Here is a 21,045-nt window from a genome sequence, read left to right as displayed (position 1 = left end):
ATAGGTTTACATGGAGGAAGTTTGGGGGATTTCCATTGGAAGAAAATCATGGCAGACAGAATCTGTAGACTGCATCTAATCACTTTTGGACTTTATCTAGAAAGCTCCACAATAGCCACTGCCACCAGTTGTTCCAGCTTTGGGAGCTGCAGCTGAATCAGTACCAACTTTTAGGCACCAGCATGAGTCATTTTTGTGGAAATTAGAGAAATAAATTCTAGATTAGGCGCCAGCACCATGCCAGTGGAAAAGAGCGATAAGACAGAAGCCTTTGGAGCCAAAAAATGAACAGCTGAAGGATGGGATACAACACTTGTTCAGGCTAGGAAAAAAGCCATAAATCTAATGATCTTATCATCATTGTCCAATACTGGACAATTTGGCAGCAGTAGGTGAAAGTTCAGGTCAAGGGATATCAAGTGAGACTAAACTGTTTGCTACGGGGTATCATCACTGGCTCCGAGACACATTCTTCCACTTCTGGGGCTCGTAGCCTTGTTACCTCCTCCCCTTAACCTCAATCGCTCACCACCTCGCACCTCCCTGTTAGACAGATATATCCATTACACTCTGCCCAAACCACAGATGACATTTATGACTCAGCAATTTCACACTTACATGGCTAATTGCACTTTCGCCATAGCAGGAATCCTAAGGGAAGTAATCAGTCTCAAGGAAAACATACATAGTGATCCTTAAGTAGTTAAAGTGCAGAAAGTATTAGCATAGGACAAAAAAACACACCAAAAGAAATGTTTTATGTGCCAAAAGTCAACTCCAGCTGTGACAAATCTTAAAGAATGGCCTCCTTGATGATGCTTGGACCACAGGGAATTGAAAAGGGCTTCTCCATGCTTAGCCAACTTCTTAAATCCCCAACTCACATGGCACAGGGAACACACACACACACACAGAGAAACACACACACACATAAAATGGGGCACCATTTGCTACAGTACTTGACTAAGAAGGTCAGGGGAGAATTTTCTTTGCTACGCAGTGACGCCTGTCAAAATAAGAAGACACTAACACGACTGCAAATCTTCCAAATGTAGGCATTTTTACAACGCTTATGCTGGGGGTCAGGCAGGTTGTACCTTCCCAGGGCACAATGCTTGGTTGGTGGTCAGTCAGCAGCAGAGTCAGCTGTCATGTCTGTGGGAAAGGAGGTTGTTCCACTGCCTAGACAAAACTACATGCAGCCTTCTTGGCACTTTGGGCAGCAGCAGTCCCAATTTGAGTCTTGATATGGATTCTTAGCTTTCAAAGTGGAGAAAGTTCCTCAGCAGTATGAGGATTAGCAGCTGTAAATGTTGCTTCTGTCATTCATCTCGGATCCGAGTTGATCCTTGTTGGGATTCACCCCATCCTGGCACGTCATAGCCAAGCTGGAAGGTGAAACCCATGACTTTCCCACCACTTACTGTGTTTCCGAAAACCTTCCATCTAACATCCCACACACAAACTCTCACTCCAGGAATCTGCTAGTCTGCTTCTCTCCCTCCCTCTTCTTCCTAATTCTCTCCTAGGAATTAGCGATGACTCATTCTGACCAGATTAAATGACCGCCAAGGGAGAGAAACTCTTGCGTTGCTAAACAATTGAGAAACTTACTCAAAGCAGATGATGCATTACAAAAATAAAGAAGTAAAGGTCTGCATAGAGCCGACTATCAGCTCATTGCTCAATCCACACAAGAGGAATGGTCATAGCAGCTTCTCTAAAGTCATCGTGACCCACTCTCAGTTCAGACTGTCTTAATTTCATATCTTAATTTGTGGAGACAAAAAAAGAGAACTGCTACAAAAACAAAAACGCATCAACAAAGGCACCATTAACAGCAATTTCTATACATTTTAAAATGTTTGCTGACATATTTAAACCTTCCTATTGACTAGGGTCTGTGCAGATCGTATCTCATAGGGCTTTTTCTTCTATAATTCCAATTTTTTTATGACTTTATCCATCGGTTTGTTCCTAATGATGTCACACCATTTTATATTTCTGCCTTGATTGGGACTTTTTAAAAATGCAAATAGTTTGGAGACCCAGGGGATCCCAGTTAAAAGTACCCTGTGCCACCTCCTGATCATTATTGTCATGCGATCACACAGCATTAGAGGAGGGGAGGGGTACTCTGTCAGTCATTTAAAGAGCGAAGCCTCCATTGTTGTATTTGCCATCCAGATGGAGAACTTACCAGACTGGAAGCTATTGGAAAGTCACTGGATCTACCTGAGACAGCTGGGGTGCACCCTGGTCATGCCGCATATGAAAAGGAGAGCTAATACTTCTATACTGCAAACCCTTGAATAACCTCCTCAGAGTGAGGAAAACTCCACCTGCTGATATGACTGTCCAATGCTCAGCTGGAAGATGTGCTTGTAAAAGTTGTTACCTTTGGTCCTGAAACACAGGGTAGCAACTGTTTGCTCCTCCTGTCACATGCCAGCATGCCCCAAGCATAGCATGTGGGACACTATTTGCTTTAACAGCTTGTGATGTGTTTTTAACTTTAGCTGTTTTTAGTTGTTTCCTGTTTGTATACAGCCTATTGTGAAAGATTCTTTAGGCACAGCCAAGTGGCACACGGTTTCCACTTTGGTGGCCTAAAGATTACATCTCTGCTCTTTGGAGATAAATGTGAGACCATGGTCTTCAACAGGAACAGGGTGGAGTGCTCACTCTGGGTCAGAGGCAAGTTGCTGTCCCAAGTGAAGGAGTTTAAATATCTCAGGCTCTTGTTCACCAATGAGGAGAGGGGAGCCAGACATTGACAGACAGGTCAGTGCAGCAAGAATTGGGATGCTGTACTGCTGTGTTGTGATGAAGAAAAAGCTGGGCATGAGGACGAAGCTGTCAATTTATGGGTCAATCTCCTTTCCTACCCTCACCTATGGCCCCAACCTGTGGGTAGTGACTAAAAGAATAAGATGCAATACAAGTGGAAAAATGAGTCACCTGAGGTCATCCTCAGAGATAGCGGGAGGAGCTCTGTCAATCAGGAGGGACTCAGAACAGAGTCAGGCGGGATCCCGGGAGGATGCACCAGAGCAGATTGAAACAGTGGAGCGCATGGTTTATCCACTGCTGGATAGTGACATGCTGGAAAGATTATGTCTGCGGATTGGTTGGTTGTATTTTGAATTTGGTTATTTTATATTGGGGTCAGAGTGACCCATATTGGTTTCATCATAGAAATACAACTGAAATGTTTACTTGAAACTATTGAAAATAGAGATATTTGAATGAAAACATGGTAAATAATCTTTAAAGCAATAGTGTGGATTGTACTTTGGATAAAAGCTCTAAGTTTTTAAGACTTAAAGAAAAGTTAAAGCTTTCTGCTGTACAAAATATGAAAATGAATAACACTTTGAGAATTATTATTTTTCTATTATATTTGCTTCTTGCAGTAAACTATTCTTTGGGGATCTCAAGAGACCCCAGTTGGTAGTCCCTGTATGTTAAATATGTCGGTAGGATGCAGGTCAAGTCGTCATTGGCTTTATTGTTCTGGATAACAGATCAGGAAATCCTCTTCCTGTTCACTCTGCAGCTTTTGATGGATAATTGTCCTGAAATTATAACAAACTTCCTGTTGTCGACCTCTCATCGGTGATGGGAAAATTTTCAAATGATTAAATCCACAGTGTTGACCTGCTTCGATTTCACTGGTTCAGCCAGATATCCACCTCCTCAGCCTCTGTCCTGATGTTCTGTCTCAGCCTGTGGTTCGTGCTTCCAAATCCAGGCTTGCAATGGATAAAACGTGCGCTTCACTGTTTTGTTCAACTTGATATATTGGCTTGCAATGTAATACACTTTTATCCCACATAGCTCCCTGAATCAAAGGTCACTCTGAGTGAAGGGCTGAAGATTAACGTGATTAATAAAGTGAATAATGATTGTTTTAGTAATAAAACATCTGGAGAAAGGAACATCAAAACCAAAGTGCTTTGTTTTTTGTCAGAGCAACCAAGATAATGGGCAATATGAAACTTACAGTAGGCGTTTCTGAACTGAAAAAGTACAACTTGAAGACATCAAAGCAGATAACATCTTCACCATAATATCTGGAAGGTTTTATTAGCTGGCATTTGTAATTTGCAATATACTTAACTGTGTCTATGAGACATGATGATGGCTTACTGTTACAATCCATCACAACTAAAATTAGAATCCAGCCGATTTATCAGTGGAGTGATTAACTATTAGCTGATCTGTTATTGGCGTCATTTGTAACAGCAGATAAAGGTAAAGAAGAGATGGGAGAAGCACGCTTCGACCTTGCTCATGAGTACTGATGTTGTGCAGTTTGTTCACCAGAGGGCACTCTGATAGACTGTTCACATGCGGGAAGAACTGGACAGTAAATAAATAAATAACTAAACATAACAAACATCAGAGAAATATATTATATCAGATTTGTAAATTACCAAATGAATCAGACTTAAAAATCCTATATCTGTCAGTTCTGACTAAAAGTTATGTGAATAATTTTATACATTGTTGCATTTGTATATAAATTGGCTTCCTTTGCACTTTTCACACTGTACTGCTTCTCATCTTGGCCAGGCCCTGAAAAAGAGATTTTCTAATAATAAAGATTTAAAAAAGGACCCCCAAGTTGACAAAATGGTAAATTTAAGCTACTTGGCATGGTCCAGCTGATTAACAGCCTCTTCCTCCTCATTCCACCTTGTTTCCTCTCACTCGGCTGAAAGTGTAATCGATATTTCTGCTGGAAACTCCAGCTGTGCTTAAAAATAAAGCCTCAAAAGAAGCCGAAAACTGTAGTAGTTCAACAAAATTACAAGAAACCACAGCACACTTTAAAATACAAAAAACAAATTCTTAGAGGAGACTTATAGAGATGTACAGTGTTGTTATAGCCTGTTAAACTCACTAATTATCTACTTTGAACTGATATTTTTTGAAAAGTTGCTCATGTAAAGATTCTTACTGATTTCTTGAGTCTGCCTTGCTTGTAAAGTCATACAAAAAAGCTCAACGTTCACCATTGTGAGGAAAACACCAACCGCAATGTGTCAGATCATCATTGCTGCCAATTTACACTGTGCAGTGTTTTAATCAATGTAATTCTAAAATACAGTGTCCCATTAACATCCATGCACCAACCATGTAAACAATGTATAAATATATTTACTGTAAAAAACAACAACAAAACGATTCTACATAGAGCACAAAAATGACATCACCTGCATAAGATTTGGACTCGGTATCATTTTAAGTAAAGGAATCTGTTTTATGAGGCCCAAACTAAAAAAATCATTATCATAATAATAATGTAATCATCATCATCATCATCATCATACAGTGGCCAATTTTCATTTTGATGTCAAAAATGAATTTATATGACAGAATATCTGAGGTAGATTATACACATCGGAGGGATATGTAGGCTATTGTCTTTAAAAAGTTGCACACTTTCATTCATGGAATCATTCAGCTCTTATAGTCATTACTTGTATCCCATAATACATTCTCTTGTAATGAGTGCCTCACTCAAAGTATAACAAGGAACCCGGACAATCTGATGCCTATGAAAGAACAGTTAGTCTCTGGTTGTTGGCTGTGACGCTTCACCACATCAGACCACAAGACCATTACAATGTGTCTTAAATGGATTATGTAAATGTACCATAATCTTTTTGGAGTGCATAAGCAACACACGCCCTGAGAGACAGAGTTTTCAACTCTTCAGATGGAGTTGGCTCCACCCTTTCCCTCCTCCTCAGACATAGAGGATGTTGGAACTCAACTCCAAAATGTTCACAGCAGAGCGTGACGGAGCTCTCCCGAAAAGTATATTTCTGACAAAAATAAAAATAAAAAATTTAAAAATCACCGCACACTTAAAACGTACAAATATCTGGCAGGAAAGAACGAAATAAATGTTTGTAACATGGATAAACAGAATAAATGGACTGTATTACAAATCAGTCCAGATTGGAGATATGACTGTGTTGGTCTCCGAAGACCGCAGGGACGCATGGTCTTTATGAATAAAGTCTGGTCTTTATCCTTAATCAGACAGAAACGATACAGAATCTGTGCGTTCACCAAAAATAATGTTGGAGACTTTCCCTCCACTCACCTCAGCTCCTGTCAGATCCACACACAAGTAGAGAGCCGCCAGCATTAAGAGCGAGCCGGACGGTAACAGCATCGTGGCTGTGCGCCGTTGGAAGCTTTGCGCGCAAAAGTTGTGCAGAGTGCCCAAAAAAACAGCCTTCTTCCTCCAGGTAATTCAAAGTCTATCGGCAGCACACGGACAGCACGTTTTGCTGCATCTTTGTCCGAGGCGTTATGAGGATCTGATCAGTGTAACTTGGTCTTGTTTGTGATGCACCACACCCCCCACCCAAAACGACCACCCTCGCTCATGCAAAGGGTTTCCAACCTTACTTTTACAAACACTCCGACTCTTTTCGGTAAGCAGAGGGACTAGTCGGCACACATTTGTGCTTTTGCAAGAATATTTGAGGAGGTTTTTGTGGAACATAAAGCTGATCTTAAACTTTTCAAACGGGGAGCCTGGGCATCTCGTGATACCCAACTTTTTTCCTTCGTCTAACCATCGCACAGAGACCGGAGTGACCGTAAGTAGTGCATTTTACGAAACTGGAACTGAGTGTGAAAGTGCTAAAAATGAATGAATATTGATACAGAAAGTCTCATATGTATGCACTCGTGATTAACCGGCGTTATTAACGTTGTGCGTCTCCGCTGTGCCTCAGGTCGGACAGTCATGCTGTAAAGCGTGTTCACGTGAAACTGTGTGGGACTTGAGTTTGCGGTCCGCGTGAGTGGGGACCATGCAAGAACAACACGGGAGAAGACAGAAAAACCTGAGGTAAGCACAGCGTGAAGGCAGCACATGATTACCAAATGATTCATTGATCAGGATTTTTACGCGTTTTTTTTATTTTTATTAATTTTTAAATTATTATTGTGAACAGGCTGCTGCTTCTGTGCCTCGTCGTTGCCATCCTCTCCTCAGAAGTGCACGCAGTAAGTTTAAATTTCACGCGATCTTTTCATTTCTGATTATGAGAGTTCACTTGACATGTGCAATCTGTAGAATTAAAGCATAAGCGTCATGCTGATTGCGTCTCTCGACTTGGAAGTTGCTGTCTGAAGCAGCAGAAACGCGCAGACCTCGGTGTGCGAACAGTGGGCGTGTCAGCACCAGAGGGTTTCTCCAGTAGGAGGGATCTTGGCAAAGAGCATTTTCAGTGAGATTACTGGTGTTGCAATTTTAAAAGTTTAAATTGGGACAGCCACATTTTTGCTTTTGCAAAACAAATAAACAGGAATAGGATTAAAATATGGGCATATGGTATGCTTTTCGTGACCCCGGATTGAGAAGTGGGGCCATGACCTCTGCAAGCAGGATGATGCTGAGTATGAGCTTTATGGGTTTAAATGTGTCACTTTGTGTCCTTTTCTTTTTAATTAATCAAGAATACATCATCACCACCACCACTGCAGCCCATAACCGATTCATTACTTTAATGATAAATGGTATACAGCACATTTTAATCATAGTGGATCTACATGTTATACATTAAAAGGCTTAAACTATCTGTATTCGAATGAAAAATTAAAAAGCCAGAGCTTTTTCACAAGGCTATTAGTACTACTACTACTCCAAGTGTCTGAATCTGCTATGGCCCAATAAGATCATGCACACAGAGGGGCATGAAAACTCCCAAACCTGCAGTCAGTGTACAGTCAACTCTACTACCAGATTATTCCTCATGTAAATAGTGACTGTAAAGGGATCCCTTCCTAATGCTGCTCTGCTATTATGAAATCTGGTTTAAAAGCCACAAACCTCAGCCTCTGCTTTGAGTTGTCTAAAACAAATATAAAGTTTCATCAGGTTTAACTATAAGCAGAGCAACTTCCTAAGAGCTGTCATTTTATCTTAAGCCTATGAAACTCAGTGGTGCAGGAAGTACTTTTTAAAATTATGCTTGTGGTTCTGTGGTAAAGTTTTAAACACTGTTTCATCATTTCTGCGTGTGTGAGGTCTTGACTTTGGACATGACATGAATGTCAGCATCTGCACATTTATTCTTTGGTCAGTTGGTCCCCTTTCTGTGGATCCTCTGTGGACTTCCATGTTTAGTCCAGAATTTGAGATCGAAGAAAGGAACTATCATTCTTACTGAATGATAGTTCAGTAAGAATGTAGACGTGCAAATCTGATCTGCACCTGGCTGCTGACACGGGCAAGGAAGCATCTTCGCACTTTAACACGCCTACGAGTGAACACCATCACCCAGATTTTCCAGAGCCAAAGTATAGCCTATAAAAAAATCACAACAACAGTCGCCTCAAGGGGCGAAGACTCCACAATAACACATATTACTTTTCTTTCCGCTTTATTTTTTTCTTTCATTGTTTAAAAACCCAAATTAAAAGTTGAATTTTTTTTTACGCTTTTGAGTTTTGCACATTGTGTTTGCACTGCATTGATCTGGAACTAGAGCTGCTGAGCTGGGAGCTGAGACAAAGTGAATGTGTTTAGACGATAAAGGCGGTTGGTGAGTTCATTTTCAAAGATCAGAGCGTGGGTTCAAATCCCAGTGAGAGCAAGCTGTCCCTGATTAGCTTCTGGAATAAGACACACAACGATTTAACAAATCACATTTTCTTAACTTAATCTTAAATGCAACTGTTATAAATAGCACCAAATCATCACTTTGCAGAGTAAATTTAAAAAACTTTCATTGTTGGTTAATTTTTAAAAACCTTTTTAAAACATTTTGCAACTTTCTTTTTTCTTTTTTTTTTACAGTGCACCTTTGGGATGCTGAGTCCATGTGCACACTGTTTGTGTAAGCATTCAGCACGCGTGTGTGTCTGTGTGTTTCTTTTGACTTCAGCTGGCGCATGATGTCTGATGTTTGGTGGCTCTCAGAGTTTTTTAATATCATACTCAAGGCACTCAGATAAAAGGTTATTTTTTCGAGTGATGAAAAGGTCCCGTTGTCTTTTGCTTTTATCAGATTTGGTCAGGGCTTGATTAGAAGCGTGTGACACAGCTCAGCTCCTCTGTGTATTGTCAGGCTTTTTCTCTGAGGCAGGGATGCTGGGCTACAACTAATTTTAGTTTGGCGATATCCATGTTTTCTTTGCAGACGAGTAAACTGGATAAACAGTTTGCAATAAATATTATTTTGAGGCGAAATATTTCCATCTTCAAACATTACAGAAGTTGTTGAAAACATAGTAAGGAGTCACTGTCAGTAGCTATAGCTTGTAGGTAATGAGGTGTTTGAAGATATTTCACATCTTTCCAGGTTTAGGGGAAACGGTTACCAACTACATGTCACTATGATGTTTTCCATCTGACACAGAATTCCCCAAATCTCAGCTAGATCTGGAAAAATATGTTTCTGTTTAATATTATATGAAAATCGCACCCTTGGGACTATTTCACTCCTTTAAACAAAATCATTGTACAACTGATTCCCACCATCTGTCTCCATGTTGCGTTTGCACTTGGAATTCCCCGGCCTGTTAAAACTTTGGTACATGAGATTTCGTTTGCTCTTCCCAGAGTTTTTGTGTTTTTCTGCTTGCAAATAAGCAGATTTCCTTAAGTTGTGGTGTGACTAAAGGCAAAGGTATGCTAAACCAGCAAACGTTATACTCAGTGGTGTTGTGTTAGCTCCCTGATAGAGGAACGTGGGCGTGATCTAATTTGCCATGATGATAAAAGCATACATTCTGAAAGTCACTGCTGCAAATTATTCTTACCTTTCCATGCAATTGAAGTGCATTATTTCACAATCTGTCTTAGGGCTGTTTGATATAACGATATATATCGGATGACGATGTAAAACGTCTATCGTTTCATTTTACGCTATCGTTTGTTTCGTGGTGTCGTAAAATAAACTGTTTACGGCAATATTTTTTCATTGTTTTGATGGTCACTGTAGTGGCTATATTAATTTCTTAAAGTTCTCTCTCTCTCTTATATTTTATATAACCACACTACAGACGGACAAGCGCCTGTTTTTATGCGTTGTCGTTAGCAACAACGGCGGTGACAGCATCGCGTGTCCGCTTGTTTAAATTCCACATAAACCTTTCACAATAAAGCTCAAGATCCTGTTGAAACCTTTCAAAATAAACTGAATCACGTGAAAGAGCAGCTTATTTACGGATGAGAATTTAAAAAGAGCCGCCAGGTGCTAAAAAATAAACCTTAGACTCAAACGCTAGAACAGGCTTTTCCCCCGCAGCTCGCCGTGTAATAAATACAAAGAAAACTGCGGCTGTTACAACTTATGTCTAAAAATGTATAGTTTCATGCATCTGTTAAAACACTCGACTCCAGCTACATGATGCGCAGCTGGAAACACTTCCCGAGTGACGAGCTGCCAGAGATTCACAGAATTTACAGAAAATGTTAAATTGTGATTTATATCGTTATTCTTTCTTATATCGGGATATGAGATTTTGGTCATTTCGCACAGCCCTAATCTGTCTGTAATAGCTTCAACGTCAGAGCAGGCCCACTCTGTACTGCCTGTTCTGGGAACTGAATTAAGTATTTCTGTAATGAGAAACTGCAAGCTAGCAGCGAGCGAACAGTTCTTATTCATCAATATGAGGTTTAATCAAAAATGTTGGCCCTTGAAAAATCAAAAACCTTGCCTGATCTAAATTTGACCACTTGTTCAAGATCTCCTACTCATGCACCTCTGCACAGTTTCCACAACAGCTGCTATTTATAGATCACTCCACAGAAGTCCTGTTATTCTCCTGTGTACTTGTGGGTCTGTAGTGCACGCCATATCTCCTTCAGTGTGTCAAACCAGTGATCCTTCCACTCATTCACTTTTGAAATATACCAAGTGTCAGGGAAGAGAATCTTGAAAAGGCACCTGAATTCAGACTGTTTCTGCTGAATGTTCTCCCCCAGATGCCTCAGGACATTACAGTGAATGTCAGGCAATACGGCAAGCACATTTGATGACTGTGGGGAAAACACACAACATGTAGGTCAAGTGGAAGTGATCTAAAAATAGCATCTGTGCTGGAGGCTGTCTGGACATGCCTGAGAAGGAGATCGTGAAAGAGGGATCACCCAAGTTAAGGGTTTTGAGTTTTAGGGGCCGCTGTTCAATTTTTTTAAAAATCACTTCCTCTTCCTCCCACCGTCCAAAGACATGCAGCTTGTGGGGATAGGTTAATTGATTAATCTAAATTACCACTAGGTGTGAATGTGCGAATGAATGTGAGTGTGAATGGTTGTCTGTCCCTGTGTGTTGGCCCTGCGACAGACTGGCGACCTGTCCAGGGTGTACCCCGCCTCTCGCCCTATGACAGCTGGGATAGGCTCCAGCGCCCCCCGCGACCCTGAAAAGGATAAGCGGAAGCGAATGGATGGATGGATGGATCACATTTCATATTTTTTGTTGAGTTTTTTTTATTACTCAGTAAGTGCTTCTTCAAGATCCATAGATTTAGGTTACCTAACATCAGTGTGTGAACACAAAGCCTAAAGGCCTCTCCAAGGTAGTCTCCTTAAACCACCCTGCACTGCTTTTGTACAGCTTTTGCTTTTATATTTCTCCTTGGAAGTCCTGCATCTCCAGTGTCTTCAGACATTTCAAATTTAATTTCACTTTGTGGAAGAGAAAAAAGCTGCAGGGAGCCTAATCTGGCTTCTGGCGACCACAGTTCAAGATGTTCGAACACAACGTTGTCCCTCAGATGCCTCTAGAATAGAACAGTGGTGTCAAACATAAGGCCCAGAGGCCAGAATCAGCCTGGAAAAGCCTCCAATTTGGCCCAGAGGATGATTTAGGAAAAATGTGAAGAATGTCATAAAGTTTGGACCTTTTTGCATATTTTAATAAGTTTTACAGCCCAGCCATTCATACTACACTGAAGGAATTAATTAAAAATATCTACTATAAAAAAAACTGTATTGTTTTTTTGTTTTAACTATGGGTCTGCAGTAATTTCTTACAATGTAGTCCCAAAGAGTCATCCTGACTGATTTCTTTTTTTTTTACTGCAGCAGCATTTCTTCATCATACAGAAAAACTGAGATTTAGTGTTGAAATTAAACCTTTTCTTGTTTTAAGATATCTCAAGGATTAAATTTGTAGCTAAACTTCTTTAGACTGACAGAAAGGGGAATTTCATTGGATCACTCCACTTACAAAGTGAGCTATACATGAGCCATGATATAAAATGAGTTTGACATCCCTTCTCTAGAAGATAGTCAGTGGTGACCTAGCACAGTAGGTCACCACTGTGACATATTCATGTCAAAAACAATGCTGGCTCCAGCACGCTGGAGTTCTTACTCTTGGTCTGATGGCCACCTTCGGGCCTAGCCACTGAATATCCACTCATTATCAATGTGATCCACAAAGAGATGATCGGTCACTTTGACACAAAAGTTCATATTACCTCCCTGCATTAGTTTGAGGTCTCAAGCAAGTGGACAAAAACAGGACTTCTGTGGAGTAATTTGGAAGTTGTCCAGAGCTGCACCTGGAGATGACCTTGAAGGGGAAACTTCAAATCCCTGGCACAATAATTATCAAAATAGCCCATTAGGCAGTGGCGGTCCTAGCCTGTTAGGCGCCCTGGGCGAACACCCCCTCTGGCGCCCCCCCACACACACACACACACATACACACATACATATGAAGAGAGAGAGAGTATGCATTGTATGCAAACGGCTACTAAACAGACATCATACTTTGTCATACAATGAGAACAGGACAAATCAACAACTGACACTGACTAATTAATATTATATTATTGTATATATTGTTTGGAGTTTAGTCTGTTACTGTTACTATTTTTACCATTTCTTCTTGGAGGAACTGTAACCCACATAATTTCCTTAGGGATTAAGAAAGTATTCTGATTCTTAATGTTTTAGGATACATGACCTGCCATTATCCAATGACACATCTGCTTACCTGTGTCTTTTGCTCGTTCCTCCTTGTAGGAGCCATAATTAAATGTATTGAATTTTAAGGATCACTGGGTTTTAATTTGTTTGGTTGCTATGGTGATGTGTAACGGGAGTCACGTGGGTGCTAGCGGCGACATTAAGAGGGCGTTGTCAGTCTGTCTTTCACTGGTTTGATTTTGACAGAGAGGAGGGCTGGGTAGCCGTAGTTTTTGTTGACCGCAGCACAACGAGTTTCCCCTTGTTGAATTATAGCCTGTGATGTTTTAAGAGTTTGAATCGCGAGCCGATCACATTGCTCTGTAAACTTTTCAAGCACTTTAATAAAGAAGCAAGCAATTCCACCTCTGGTATTACTGCGTAAAGTTGACAGCGCGTCAGGCAAATAGGCGGGCTCCATCCCCGGCCTCTAGCGACTGTGGAAGTCGCTACACTCCTCTTCTTTTCTTTTTTTAAACTTTAAAAACGGGTTGTGTGTGAGACTTTAAATAAACAAAATATAAAATATACATTTTAAATTGTTATTGATCCCTTTACCCGGAGTCCTAAAGTGTATATTTATTTTTTTTACTCTTAAATATTTATTGTTTGTTTTCTCTCACTGCTGTGACTGGAGCCTGGTCGTGTCGTCTCTCTATATACTGGACTGTATGTAGCGGAGATGACAATAAAGTTTACTTTGACTTCAGCAGCGAGCAGGCGCACCGAGGGCTCTCGCGCTCACTTTTCGTGTATAGAATTTTGAAAAAACATCGGTGCAAATTATAAGTCTGTATCATGATGTCTGGTGTTTTCGTGTTTGTTGTTTGTTTTTATTTTTGTTTTATTTTGAGAGTTGGTAATTTTTGCTGCTCCAGCCAGCCAGAGAATCCCCCGCCGCCCCGCCCTCTCCTCCCTGTGCAGCAAGCAGCAGGCGCACCTCGCAAACGGAGGGCGCCCTTACTCCCATGGGCGATAGAAAATCGATCGGTGCCTATGCCATTCCCAATATGGGCTCGCATGATGTCGGGGCAGCATGAGTACAAGCAATTTTTTTTTAACCGATGCCTGTGATGCCGCCCCCTACCACGATGCCGCCCCGGGCAACCGCCCGTGTCGCCCGTATCTAAAACCGCTACTGCCATTAGGAATGACTGTTGCATGCCTGTGCTATCATTTATTGCATTTTATTGCATCTAATCTCATTTTAAATATCTTTGGACAACACATGTCCAAAGACAACACATGTCCTCTCACCTTGCACGGGGACAGTTTCTATTTTCTTGCTCTGAACTGGACATGGAGGTCACATCCTTTGGTGGGAAAATTTAACTTCCAGACTTATGAGTGTAAAAAAAAGAATTGCGCTGGCAGTCACCGCTACAGCCCCGGCTTCTTACATGCAGATAAATATTGCGCACAATTTTTTCTTTATCCAGGTCTGCTGGTGGAGGAAGGAAGGCTCTTGAGAGAGTAATGTTAACAGGATGTTTCAAATACGTCCCTTTGAGAGGGTTTCATTCCAGGGTGTTTGAATATATATTTCAACATGTGATGGAATTCGGGGGCTGATGCTGGCAGAGGATGCGTGACCGTGTAGGAGACATCTTTGGCCCCACACTGCTGCGGTACCTGGAAGCCAAGCAGTACCATCTGCTTTTCCAATTACCCCCTCTTTTTCACTTATACTTATACAGCCATGATAGTCAAGGAAAGGTTTTAAGCTTGCTATAAATTACTGCCACGTGACTGAAATGCAGACACGTGACTGACCTCTCAAGTGGGATTGTTTCACGCCAGAGGAAGGTGGGTGTCCGGGCCAGGAGAAGATGTCTGCCTGTGATAAGGGTTTGAAAATATGGCTAACACATCCACTGCCAAAATAGCGGCTTTGACATAGAAGGTGCCCGGCTGTAACAATCGGGGGAAGAGCCCATTGTGCTGGAAGCAGGAAGCCACAGCCTCAGATGAGAAGTCCATGTGTGGGGCTTCCCTGTCACAGCTGTGTGTGTGTGTGTGTGTGTGTGTGTGTGTGTGTGTGTGTATGTGTGTGTATGTGTGTGTTTGTCTCATGTGCCAAGAAAGATTGAAGCTTGAAAGATTGAAGCAGAGGTGGCAAGTGGTTTCCACTGAGCTGCTTGCCTCCCCTCAGGGACACATCTCGTGACCTCCCTGCCTTTGTATGGTGTTGGGTTCGCGTTGATAGGCCGACATGTGCGTGTGTGCTCACATGTGAGTGGATGCAGAGTACGTGGGTCTTTTGTTTGCTTAAGTATTGTTTCCTCTGAAGTTGGCCTTACAAAAATGTGGCTTTGTGTTGGTGATTGTTTTATTAGCCTTTGCATTTGTGCATTGTAAGCATGAGGAAAGCTCCGGTGCGCTTGGCTGCTTGCACCACTGGTGTTCAGCTTTCCATCGTAAACAGGAGAGCAGCGTGGTAGGCGATTACAAGGACAGTGAATAAGTATGAAGGAGATGCTTGTGGGGCGGTGGAACATGTCTTAAATTAGTCAAACAGTTTGCTATCTCTCGTTTGCAGGAGTGTGCGTATGTGTGAGATGCATTTTTTCTCACACGAGCACAGAGTCCGGGCTTAGCAAAGTTTGATTTTATGGGAAACATCCTGAGTTCAGAATCGAGCGAAGAGAAAATAGATTATCCAGAGAAGCTCTAAACAGGAAAAGGAAGCCGGGTGGAGCTGAATATGTCAGAGTTTCTTTACAGCCCTGCTGGACCCCACATAGTTTCGGGACTCCAGAGTTTATCAAAACATATTCGCAGCATAAATTCTGTCCTGTTCATGCTTTACATTATTACGCATCAGGCGAAACAGAAGAGGAGTCTGAGTTAGTAGTGTGAAGATTACTTTATGGTTAATAAACTACTGTGAGAGTTTTGAAACAAATTCCCGATCGAAGGAATTCTCTCACTCTTTAAACACACTTAAATCACAGTTTGTTTGTAAAGTAGGCCAAAAAAAAAAAGATATTTCATTTTCTGAAATATTCATGTGGTGATTTCAGTTTTGAACACCGATCCATGCTGCTTCACTGACTTTCCAGACCTCTCTTAATAAAAACTAAGGGCACTAAACTGTGGGAAAATGTGAAATGACTTAAATTACTTGTTTACTAAGTATACATATGCATATAAAGGTTGTCTTATACCGACCTTCAATGCTTTTGTTGGCACAACAAATTTTTTAATTATGTTTGTGTTTGATTATTTAGACGTTTAAATGACGAAGAAGTTCCATATACAAGCCACGCTACATGTAGGGATACCAGTGGTTTGATTACATGGATAATCACCAGTCATGCTTCATTTTCATCCCAGTCATGCGTGACAGCGTGCAGACAGACCCGACTCGTGTACACTACAGTGCAGACTCGAACACAAACTCGCTGTCGTTCTGTATTCGTCAGATTTTCTCAGAGATCTACAGTAGCTTTTTTTTTTTAGCATATTCTGTCTCTTTATTCTGTACCTCCAGATGCTTCCAATATATTTACTGTGGAAGTATATTCTAAAATTTGGCACAATAATAATACTGTCTGTATAATATTATGCCACAGAGGAAGCGGTACCATAAGAAAATGGTTGGATATAAATTCACTTTGGATGTGGTCTCTGGAAAGTCCCTATACACTGTGTATTTAACTTCCCTGTCATTTGCCCCTTACTCCATCTTGCAGTGATTAATTGAGGGGCACAGGGGTCCAATCAGGCTGTGCTGAAGGAATTCTAAAGCCTTCGTCCTCCCAGAATTCATCCTCTCAGTATAACTCTGTCCCTAACTTCCTTTTATAGCCTCATCCAGCTCCTGGTTTTCATCTCCCTTGTCTTCTGTCTCCTCTCTTCATCCATCCCTGAAAGAGACCCTTGCCAGGCAGTTTGTCCTCGCTCTTCCTCTCAGAGCTTGTCTTCTTCACATTTCATCTCCCACCCCCTTGTGCCCTCCTCCTACACTTGTCGTCTGTCATGGTTGGCTGTGTGGCAGGCAGGCAGGAGGGGTGGACCCAAAATGCAGGACTCTTTGGAGACGAGAACTGAAAACGCAGCTTTATTGCTGGACAAACTTGTACATAAAATAAGACTCACAAAAGCAAAACTCTAAACTGAGGTGCTGGAGAACTGGAAATCATGAACACACAGCAAGTTGAAGGTACAACACGACAGGGAGCACAGGAAAACACAGGGCTTTTATACACAGGGGAGTAATCAGGGGATGGGCAACAGGAGGGGGACACAGCTGGGAGAAATCAGGCTAACGAGACAGGGGAGAGGTAAAACTGAACACACTGACATGAGACATGAACTTTCAAAGTAAAACAGGAAACCAGAAACCGTCACACACAGACTCAACACTGAGAGGCAGACAGAAAATAACGCATGGAACCCAAACTATACATGAGGCAACAAATCCTTAAACACGAATAAACAGAAACCTAGAATTCCAATAACAATCAAAGCACAAGAGTATCAAAGGGCAGCCCATAGTGCAAAAATAAACCAAAACATCAGAAACTCAAAATGCTGGGTCGAACCGACCCAGAACCGTGACAGTCGTCTGTTTCCTCTTTGTAGAAGTAGCTGTACTGTTAGATTTGATATATGGGGTTTTTGGATGGGGGGGGGGGTAAAGCACCGAAGTGTAGGTTTGATCAAATCTTGCAGGTGGTGTGAGGCCATCCATATTATCGTAACTATGATCTCAGGCATCTCCAGCCTCTGATCTCACTGTTGTGTTTTGTCTTCTGGAAAGAAGTCATAGACCATTAATTTCCATCCCAGCTGTGCAGTAATTGATTAGACTTCATTACTTCATGTCATGGGAAGAATGTTAGCAAAGTTAATGCGCTTTGTGATAACATGACCATGTCCAATTTTGTCTATCTCTATAATGCCCCGTCTGTGTTTTTTTTCTTCTTCTTCTTCTTTTTTTTTTTTTGGATATTATTGCCGTGTAATTTGGCTCAGATATGCATAATTCCCAGAAAATGAACCTTGATCATTTTGGTGATCATCTCACTTTTCTCTTAGTGAAACCACGAGGTCGGAGGTTGTACCAGTGCATGACATGTCTCAGAAACTTATGAATATACTGTAATGCAATGCAGTTTGATACTTGCATTCGTGTTTCCTTTAAAATCCTTATAATTTCTTACCCTTTTACTTATTAACAAAGATTCTTCTCCGCTTAAATGTTGTACATGTAATCTGTTAAATGTATAGTTATCATTTTATTCAGCATCACTACACTCTATTTCGCTTTTTTATTCCTCACTTTACCTCTACTGTCCTTCATCCTAACACTAAGTCTGGTTCTGGTCTGCTCATAAAAAGAACTAGAAGAAAACAAACCCTGCTGTTCTCAGTCCTCTCGAGCGATGACGCTGCTGCATGGATCTCCCCATCTGGATGTCTGTCATTGATGTCATTTGATGAGCAGCACAAGTATCAACACAACCAAGTCTGAAAGCCTGACCTGTAAGCCCTGAGGTCCAGAACAGAAATTGGAATAATCCCAGGTTGATTTAGCTCAGTATGTAGCAGGAAGCTCTGATTAGGAGAGTGGCCCACTGGGAAATGGAGTTAAGCCTGCATTTGACCCAAGACCAGTTAAGGAGGGGGGAGGTCCCAGTTTGTCAAGCATGGAGCAGAAACCAGAGCTGTGTTTACACTGGATTCCAGCCATATAGTGGGAGTTTGTCCTGCTGCTTTCAGGTCCCCCTGCTTCAGTTCATGTTCTCCTTCACATCCTGCTCTCTGCTGAGTGATCTGTCCCTCTGCCCCTGCATGTCATTTTCACTGTTGCACTACTTGAATTTCCATTTGTGTAGCATGCTTCTAAAATCAATCAGTCACACATTTATTAGTTATATACTGATTCTATCAAGTGAAATTATTCTCTCTTCTTCTCTTGTGTAACTGACATTCCAGCGATTGGTGAAATCCAGGTAAAACATTTGCTGTTTTAGGTTCCAGATGTGGCTCGCATGAGGAGCTGGTGTTGCACTCTGAAAGTAGTTATAAAACTTACATTTTTCTGAATTGTTGGGAAAATCTTTAAAGACTATTCTTATTTAATTGTGTTTTGTTTTTGAACACATTTCTAGTTAATTTTTGTAGTTTACTGGCTCCAGGAGGTCAGAGTTCAGACGTGTGATGTCATCAGTAAGCGCAGGAAAAAAACAGTGTCTGAGACGTGAGGAAGCGATGTTTTGCTGATGATACGCTATGCTGCCTGTAAACTCCAAACTGAACTGAGGAGAATAAAGTTGCGAGAAAAAGGAGAATGGAGTCATGTCTCACTGAGGGTGCAACACTGGTGATGGCGGATTCTGATTCTGGAATAGGATCTGGATACTCTGTAGCCAGATGACCTTGCTGACTTGCCCTTCCTTTGATTATATTGGCTCTGTCTTTTAGTTGGTGCCATTAGAGGCCTTCTATCAAAAGACCTCAGTAACAAGTTTTTGACAAAGTTGCTATTCAGTTTTAAATGCATTGTTGTGCTATACCTGTTGCACTATACTACTACTGCTTGTCTCTTTTATTTCTTCTCAGTGTTTGTCCTATCTTTCTTTTTCCTCATTGCTCTCACAGATCTATGGTGTTAAAATGTTCCTATTTTCTTTTAATTTTTCCTGTTCTGTAGATGTACATGTCCTCTGGGGGTTTGTGAGTGCACACGGGGGACTTTAGCTCTGCTGCAGGAAGTTGGTGACGGAACAGGAAGCACAGTTAGTTATGGAGATGCGATAATGCATACAAGTTGTAGTGTTTATTGAAGAGGAAAGAAACAGTGACTGGGGCATAATTGTTCTTTTGGGACGTTTAGTGTTATATCAAGACATGCCAGTGTTATCACTATGCCAAAAGAAACATGGCAATGTTTGATGTTTTGATTTTCCTGTTTCTGGATGTGATGTATGTATATGTGTTTGTGTTACAGTTCAAATCTGATTATTTGATTTTGTTCAGTGCTGGACTATTGCCGGAAGACAAAGCTGCACTGGCTGTATAAACTCGCCCTGCTGACATGTTGCCTTACTTTTTAAGCCATCAGATCTTTTGTTAAAACTGCACTGTGGTAAAATAGAACAGCCTGACTGAAGAAAAAGTAGAGAAGAAAGTTTCTTTATTATTCATTTAAACAGAGATTAAGCTCATTTAGAATTTTACAAACTCATGAACAGTACAGCACATAGGAGTCACACAGCCAGACAGCAGCAACAGTCCGCATGTTTTGGTCTTTGGTTTTCATTTTTATGTTTGAGCCCACTTCAGAATTTTTTATGTTTAGACCTTCCCATTCACAGCCACAGGGGTTATGTTGGAGATGTGTCTTTTCTATTTTATCCAGTGAATCACAAATGTCTCCACCCAAATTCTTTCTTTTGTTGTCCTGGATTCACTGACACTACAGGGAGGCTTCAAACAGCGTGGCAGTGAATCAAGATATTGTTCAGCTTCTCTCAACAGGCCGTAGCATTAGCCAGATGGAATCAGCCCACACTGATAGTGTTTTAAGCACTTCTGGAGGTTTAAACTTCATAGAAGAATCCACATGTGAAATCTTTAAGAGACTGAGCACTAACAGAAGTATTTTGATTTTAAATAATTTCACAGTGTTTGGATTAGTGTGCTGATGAAATAACAAGAAAAGGCTGAATATAAACAAATGCTGTGCTACCGTACTCTTCATCTAAATTACTTTTAACATGACTTAAAGTCTAGAGCCAGATTTGTTCTTTTACTCTCTCTGCACTGTATCCTCCTTTCGGTCTCCACACGCTTACCTGCATGCAACCAAAGTCTGCTCACACATGACTGCTCAGTGGATATCTGACAGATACACAAACAGAAGGCAAAAATCCTGATCTTTGCTAAACTTTACATATTCATACACAGATATCTGTCTACAGAGATTGTGAAATAACCAAAGAGACTGCAATTCAACCTAAGGAATGAATGAACGAGTTATTGTTTCATTTACTTCAGTGGTTAGCAAAACATTTCTATGTATCAGCAACCTATGTTACACTCATTAATAATGCAAGTATTTACCAAAACTC

At 41.1% G+C, this 21,045-nt stretch overlaps 2 protein-coding genes across 3 annotated transcripts in view; one reads left to right on the top strand and one right to left on the bottom strand.

Annotated features, from left to right (window-relative positions):
- col4a1 (collagen, type IV, alpha 1) overlaps positions 1 to 6,327 on the bottom strand; it is a 50,450-nt gene extending 44,123 nt beyond the window's left edge. Inside the window, exon 1 of the mRNA XM_006788325.3 lies at positions 6,122 to 6,327. Within this exon, the coding sequence (XP_006788388.2) occupies positions 6,122 to 6,193 (72 nt within the window). The 5' untranslated portion in view covers positions 6,194 to 6,327. The remainder of the gene's footprint in view (positions 1 to 6,121) is intronic.
- Positions 6,328 to 6,369: 42 nt separating this feature from the next.
- col4a2 (collagen, type IV, alpha 2) overlaps positions 6,370 to 21,045 on the top strand; it is a 62,167-nt gene continuing 47,491 nt past the window's right edge. For both annotated transcript variants that reach the window (XM_006788324.3, XM_006788323.3), the window contains exons 1-3: positions 6,370 to 6,626; positions 6,765 to 6,880; positions 6,987 to 7,038. In XM_006788324.3, coding sequence (XP_006788387.2) covers positions 6,843 to 6,880; positions 6,987 to 7,038 — 90 coding nt within the window. In that variant the 5' untranslated portion in view covers positions 6,370 to 6,626; positions 6,765 to 6,842. The remainder of the gene's footprint in view (positions 6,627 to 6,764; positions 6,881 to 6,986; positions 7,039 to 21,045) is intronic.

Source organism: Neolamprologus brichardi, chromosome 16, assembly GCF_056152115.1.
Source record: "Neolamprologus brichardi isolate AB-2024 chromosome 16, ASM5615211v1, whole genome shotgun sequence".
Taxonomy (NCBI): Eukaryota; Metazoa; Chordata; class Actinopteri; order Cichliformes; family Cichlidae; genus Neolamprologus; species Neolamprologus brichardi.
This window is presented reverse-complemented; position numbering and strand designations above follow the sequence as displayed.